Source organism: Elephantulus edwardii, unplaced genomic scaffold (genome assembly GCF_000299155.1).
Source record: "Elephantulus edwardii isolate Elephantulus edwardi_28Jun2011 unplaced genomic scaffold, EleEdw1.0 scaffold00002, whole genome shotgun sequence".
NCBI lineage: Eukaryota > Metazoa > Chordata > Mammalia > Macroscelidea > Macroscelididae > Elephantulus > Elephantulus edwardii.
Genome location: NW_006399752.1, coordinates 43,086,707 through 43,093,965, shown reverse-complemented (window position 1 = coordinate 43,093,965; position 7,259 = coordinate 43,086,707). Strand labels below are relative to the sequence as shown.

Genomic DNA, 7,259 nt, shown 5'->3' with positions numbered 1-7,259 from the left:
GACTCTTAGGTTGTTTCCAGCTCTTTGCTATTGTGAACAAAGCTGCGCTAAACACCGGTGTGCATATATCTGCTTGGGTGGCGGTTATGGTCTCTTTGGGGAAGGCCAGATTTCTAAAAACACCGGTTACTCGGTGGGAGGAAGATGGGCAATTTCATATTTACAGCTTTGCAAAACCAGTGCATGGGGGGGGCAGGGGTATGAGGCCTATTTGACTTGACAATAGTGGGTGAGCCTGTCCTCTGACGCAGCCCTGGTGCTGCAGTGCATCACATATTGCACTGCTAACTGAAAAGCAGTTGACTGAAATCCACCAGTCGCTCCAGACATTTAGCGCCTCCGAAACCCATAGAGGATCTCGAGGAGTTGAACTTGAGCCCATGGCCGTGGGCAGGTTTGGTTCCTCCTCCGAGCTCCTGTACATGCTGGTCACACATCGCACATCTCATTCAGTACCGTGTTTGGTTCAGTCGTACATCTCCGCTAAGATCCTGGGAGCCTCTCGATGGCCTGTATCCTATTTGATTTCACATCTTTAGTGTTTTGATGTCTGTTGAAGTAATAAGGCCACTTCAAGATTGAAAGAAGACTCGTCAGCAACCTACAATATGTAGATGACATCACTTTGAAAAAAATGAGGAACTGAAGCTCTTACTGATAAAGCTAAAGACTATATCCTTCAGGATGGAATATACTTCCACATAAAAACAGAAGTCCTCACAAGCAGACCAAGAAATACCATGGTTAATGAAAAGGGTAAGTCTGTCAAAGATTCCATTTTACTTGGATCCACATTCAGCATGCAGTTGTTGTTGTTGTTATGTACCATGGAGTTAGACCCAACTCACAGCTGACCCTCCGGAAGGATTTCCGAGGGTGTCAGTCACCAAGGAGGAGATTGTCCATCTTTCTCCTACCAAATAGGGGATGGATTCGAACTGCATGCCTTTGGGTTGGTGGCACAAGTCCTTACCAATAGACCAAAGCAAGTGATACAATGGTCAAATTTGCTACCAAATGTTGAAGAGTAGGGATGTGACTTTGAGAACTAAGGTGCGTCTGACTCTAGCCATAGGATGGCCTAATGTAAGAGCTGAACTGCAATCCCAAAGGTATACGTTTCAAGTCTACCAGCTTGCTCTGCAGGAGGATGGACAATCTCCTCCTACGCAATTTACTGCCTCTGAAAATCTGTCGGAGGGTCAGTTCCCACTTGAAAGCACACAACAACATATGCCAGAGAAAGGTGGACAATGAAGAATAATGATCGATGCCTTTGACCTGTGGTGTTAGCACAGAATATTACACCAAGGACAGTCAGAAGAACAAACCAACCTATCCTGGAAGAAGCCCAACCACAGTGCTTGTTAGAAATAAGAGTTTAAGACTGCCTCACACAGTGAGAGCATGCTATCAGAGACTAATATATGGGGAAGGACATCCTGCTTGGGAATGTAGAGGACTATCGAAAAGGGCAAGTCCTTCAATCAGGTGGACTGACACATCTGCTGCAACCATGTGGAAGTCTGTGAGGACGGTGCGGGGCCAGGTGGGCAGTGTGGGACCAGGCGGGCGGTACAGGACCAGGCAGAGCTCTGTTCTGTTGTACACAGGGTCGCTGAGTCAGAGCCAGCTGCGTAATAAGCATCTGGGAATCACTCTTGATTTCCTCTGCTTGATTCCTCCACAGCACCTTTTATTCCTGTAAGTCCCCAAATGCTGTGTTCTTGTGGGTCTCTCCCACTTGTCTTCATTATTATTATTGTCTAGTTTTCTCTTGTCTGAGGATCTCTGACTTGGCCTCTTGATGCCAGTCTCAACATGCTTGACTCACACTTCTGTTAGCAATCTTTCCAAAATGCCACCTTTACCAGGTTTTCTTTCATGTTAGTAATACTATTTCTACATGCTACTCACTGGGACTAAGTCCTCACCAGGGAGAAATGGCTGTTTGATTTCCTGGCGCTGTCATTCCAAACGAGAAACAGAAAATTAAATGTTAACTGTAAATTTTTATTTTTTTAAAAAATTTTTACTGTATTATACGTGTACCGTCAAATCAGATCTGTCTGGTACAGGAGGCGATTGTCCCTCCTTCTCCAGCAGAGCATTTGGTGGATTTGAACCGCATACCTCTGGGATTGCAGTGCAGCGTCTTGCCACTAGGCCACCAGAGCTCCCTTCTAACTGTAAATTTAACACCAATGCATACCATTAGGTGTCCAGTAACTGTTCTAAATGGATGCATTTTAAAATGTACTTGAAGTTAAAAAAAAAAGTTCTCAACAGTAATTGTGCAACAATGAATGAGTATTAAAAAAATAAGTGAACTGGAGGAGGGGGGAGGGGCAGAGGGGGTAAAACGTGCAACAATAAAGGAATAATAATCTAACTTTTCTGAAAACAAAAAAGCACTTGCTACTTGATGGAATTTTTTTGCTACCTAAAATTTTTATTATTAATTTTAATGAATGTTTATAGAAACTTCAGATTTCCATTCATTCATTATTGCATTTTTCTCCTGGCCACCCCTCTCCCACCAATATGCTTTTCTCTTTGAAAAGTAAAAGAAAAATTCTTTCAGTTATATGGTCCCTCCCCCACCAAATCCACTCCACTGTGCAGTCTTCATTCTGGACTCCTGTCATGACAATAATACCCAATCATATATTCCTTTTATAAAGTTCTCGCCCTCATCTATTTCAATGCAGTATACATTGGATTTTTTATTAATCTTTATTTTTATTTTAATGTTTTTTTTCCCTTTATTTTTTTGTGTGTCGAGTCAGATTGGCACAAGAGGAGACTGCCCCTTTGTCTCCTGCGGAGCATCTGGTGGATTCGAACTGTGAGCCTTCAGAATTACAGTGCAGCTTCTTGCCACTAAGCCACCAGAGCTCGCCCTTGATGGAAATTTTTAATAACTTATTTTAGTGTAAAAAGAGTCACACTTCAAATAATAAAAGTAATTTATTTTTCTCACAATTTAAGAAACATTTTATAATTCAGCCACAGCCTTTACTTCCAAGTGACTTCTTCATTGTCTCTCAATTCTCTGAGGAAAAGAAAAGGACAAAATATAACAAATTTTCACAATGAGATAAAAAGAGAAAAATTAAAGGAATATGAAGTCGACATTTTTTTTTGAAGTCGACATTTTATAATCCATAAAATTAACACGTTTGTAAAACTTTACATAAGATTCAATCCAGTAAAAGAGATAGATCCAATGTGAGAAACAATGTATACACATTTTTTAAGTAAACCAGTATTAAATAAATAAAAGAGTCAACACATTCATTCTATTCTCCTAGGATCTTAAACTTTTACAAAGTATCTTCAACTATACTCTTCTAGGTTAAAAAATGTCTAGTTTCTTGTTTAACATTTTATGAAAGCTATCACCCTTCAATGACTTTTGAGTTTTCTGCACTCCCTCCAGCTCATTTTGACTGTCATGAAACCCCCAAAGTGGGCCAACTCTGCATGAGAACGGTGTCTGACACTCAAGTCTCTTGCTGCTGCAAATGCCTCCTACCCAGCAGGTCTAACTGTGGCCGATGCTCTGTCTAGCGACTCCGTTCGATGTCTCTGTACACACGAGGCCAGGCGGCTGCTACTGACCTCTCAACCGCCTTGACTCCTTAAAACTCTTCTGTGAGGAGCACAGCACTGGGCTGGATCCGTTAAGGAAGCCGACTGCCAGGTGTTTTTCTTGCAGAGGCGCTGTGTGTGTTTGAACTGCCAACTTTTTTATTAGCATGAACTCTGAACTGTTTTACTTCCAGGGCTCCCTAAGCTTCTATTAGTACTATCTATTTCAGCTCCCAAGAGCCCTGGCAGAGCCTAACACTCAGCTGTTAATGGAAAGGTTGGTGGATCAAACCCACCCAAGTGCTCCCTGGGATAAGTGATGTGGGATCCACTTCTGTGAAGACCACAGCCTAGAAAACCCCACGGGGCAGCTGCTGCAGCAAATTCCTTCGCATGGTCCTTCCAGTCTTTGTGGTTCCCACCAATGACTAGGTCAGACATGATACTGTGGTGCTTGGGGTCCACCAAGGGGACTGGAGAGCTTCCTAATAATATAAATAAGGTCCACAGCACACTTTTGGGGGTGGGGGCACACAAATAAAGTATAAAGGATCCCAATGAGGGGGTCAGTTTTTCCTTTATGCTAAGGCTTAAAAGAGAACCAATTCTACAACATAAGGGGGACCACTACTATGAAGAATAATTAAGTGGGAACTGTGCACATCCTGTGGACCTGGGGTCCCTGAGTCAAAGACCCCCTAGATCCTGGAGACAGAGTGCTGTAATGGTAGAGACAGTGAGATGCCGTAGTAGCGACAGAGTGGCGGCTGAACCAGGACACTGGCAGGAGAACAGGCCGCTGGAGGATTACCAGCAGAGGAGGGCACCTCGGGCGTTTATTATTGTTGGTGCTGTGTGTATTCTGTTGGAACGGACTCAAAGCTGACCCTCCAGCGGGTTTTCAGAGGCAGTAAATCACATGGGAGACTATCCATCTTTCTCCTGTGAAGTTAGGGGATTCAAACTGTGCCTTTGGGATTGCAGTGCAGCATCTTACCACTAGGCTGCCAGAGCTCCCTTCATTGGTGAAGCTAAGATTTAAACACTTGCAGGACAGAGGCCGGCCCAGCACAGAGGCCTGAGGGCTTAACAGAGACCAGCTCTTTGGCCCAGCTGAATGAAGAGCTTGTCTGTTTGAAGAGGTATATTCTTTTTTTAAAAAAAAATTAATTTTTAAAAAAATTTTATTATTTTTTTGTGTGTGTACCATCAAATCGGATCTGACTGGCACAAGAGGAGACTGTCCCCCCTTCTCCAGTATAGCATCTGGTGGATTTGAACAATGCGTCTCTGGGATTGCAGTGCGGCTTTTGGCCACTAGGCCACCAGAGCTCCAAATATTTTAATTTTTTTATTTTATTTTTATTATTTTTTGTGTGTACCATCAAATCGGATCTGACTGGCACACAGAAAGGGATTGTCCCTCCTCCAGCAGAGCATCTGGTGGCTTTGAACTGTGCACCTCTGGGATTGCATGAAGAATTGTATTCTGAGTTGTTTCCGATCCGGAACTGTATCTTGTTACATCCTTAATAAACCCCGTAATTGTGAGTATTGTTTGTTGAGTTCCATGTGGCCACTGAATGAATTCTTGAACCCAGCAGACGCGTAGAGAAGGGTATGGGAGAGATGCTGTATCAGAACTGGTAAAAGGACTGGAGAGAGCAAGTCTGTCTGACCTCCACATCATGGGAAATCAACCTGAGGCTATTGTGGATTCTGTCCTCTTCATGGACTTACATGCCTTTGTGCCTTGAAGAACTGATGGAACAGTTCTACTTGATCAAAATGAGTGGATATCCGTAAAAAAAAAATCAACATTTAACATTTCTGCTACATCATGGCAGTATCTGATAACATGTGAAAGCACTATGCAGGTACGTTTTAATGAGTTGTTTAATATTTTGTTTCTATGATGTCAGTCTGGAGACTAAGGTGCACCTGATACAGGCCATGGTCTTTGCAATCACTTGCTATGTACCAGAGAGGTGGACAATAACTAGAGATGAAAGGAGAATTGATGCCTTTGAGCTGTGGTGCTGAAGAAGAGTATTGAATATACCATGGACTGCTGGGAGAACAAACAGGTTCGTCCTAGAGAGGGTGAAGCCAGGTTGGTCCTTGGAGGCAAGGATTCTGAAGCGTCATCTGATATACTTTGGACTTGTGGTAAGGAGGGACCAGTCCTTGGAGAGGGATGTCATGCTTGGGAGGGTGGAGGAATAGCCCAAGAGAGAAAGACCCTCGATGAGATGGATTGATACAGTGACTGGGGTAATGGGGGTAGGCGTGTCAGAGACAGTAAGTTTGGCACAGGAAGAGCAGGGTATAGGGCTGTTGTACAGAGAGTCGCTATCAGTTGCAGGTGACTCAATGGCATGTAACAACAGCAACAACAGGGTGAAATACATTCTGAATTCCAAAAAGAAGGACTTTGAAAGATTTGAAACCAACTGTTCATAAATCGAAGACTATTCTTATTTCAAAGCAATTACACAGTTTTTCCCAAGGATTAGGCAACATGACTGAAGGGCAGTATCTCTTGAATCTAAATCCTCAGGAAGAAAAGTACCTCTTCTGTTTCTTTTTGGCAAAAAGTGACATTGTCATTGCTGTTTTGTACTGTCAAGTCAAAACCAACTCATAGCTGTTCCTTCAAGCAGGTTTTCAGAGGCAGTAAAATTGCATGGGTGGAGATCAGTCATCTTTTTCCCAAGGAGTAGCTGGTGGATTTGAAGCCTGTGCCTTTCCATTAAGCTATGAGAATGCTAAATAATTTGTTTTGTGGGTTTGTGTTTGTTTTATTTTAAGTGGTTTATTTACAAAGTTCATATACATTGTTTTTCACATCTTTCCTTCACCTTCCTATCAAGTTGTGTGACCCTGTGATTAACACTCTCCCCACCCCCACCCATCCCCAGCCCTCTGCTTCCTCCCTCCCTCCCTCGAATCCTCATAATCATTCTACACTAATGGTCTTATATAGTAGGGGACTTAGCATAATGAAAAGCTCTAACTCTTAAAGTAAATAGAAATGATCCATTACAGAGTTTAAAAAATTCAGGAACTAACCTTTTATATAACATACTCTTGTTGCGGAAGGCAGTTAGCTTTTCGTCATCTCTTCTGTCTAGATAACATCCAATCAAAAATCCTATAGGAACGAGCACATGAACCCAGTGGTCGCGGAGCATGTTCAGTAAAGTCATGATTTCTAGAGAAAGAAAAAGTAGCCGTAAGTACACTGCCTTTAAAATATCTATGAAAACTCTTCTGAAGCAGCAAGACAACCTAGAAATAGGAAATAGAGGTTGAACCTCTTTGAATTTGCTTCACGTCATAACGCAGAACAGTATTATAAAGTCTACCTGTAAAAGCCGACTCCTTGCATTCTCCTAGTTCTGATTTGAAAGTATCATACATGTAAAATACATTTAGAACCTCAGAACCTAAAAGATGTCATAGTAATATTTTGTTGGAAATAGGTTTGGGTAAAGATGAAAACTGACTTTTGAAAGGAAATGAAAAGATAGAAAACACACACATCTACATTCACACCCACACACAAATTAATACCACAGTGGTTGTTATATACCAAATCAGAAACTAACACTGAGAAGATATGAGAGTCCCAGATCACTTAATTATGCTTATGTGAAACCTAT

The 7,259-nt window shown here is 42.2% G+C and overlaps 1 protein-coding gene across 1 annotated transcript; it reads right to left on the bottom strand.

Annotated features, from left to right (window-relative positions):
• Nucleotides 1–3,018: 3,018 nt before the first annotated feature.
• Nucleotides 3,019–6,803, bottom strand: NDUFB1 (NADH dehydrogenase (ubiquinone) 1 beta subcomplex, 1, 7kDa). Its single transcript, XM_006879114.1, has 2 exons — nt 6,667–6,803; nt 3,019–3,055 (listed from the first exon to the last, which is right to left on the bottom strand). The coding sequence occupies exons 1-2, from the start codon at nt 6,801–6,803 to the stop codon at nt 3,019–3,021; spliced, it is 174 nt and encodes a 57-aa protein (XP_006879176.1).
• Nucleotides 6,804–7,259: the final 456 nt, after the last annotated feature.

Excerpts from the sequence above, each read along its gene's own strand:
- NDUFB1 (XM_006879114.1), bottom strand. The coding sequence starts at position 6,803 with ATGACTTTACTGAACATGCTCCGCGACCACTGGGTTCATGTGCTCGTT. Across the intron at positions 3,056-6,666 it reads AAGAGTATGTTATATAAAAG|AGAATTGAGAGACAATGAAG; the intron begins GTTAGTTCCTGA and ends TCTTTTCCTCAG.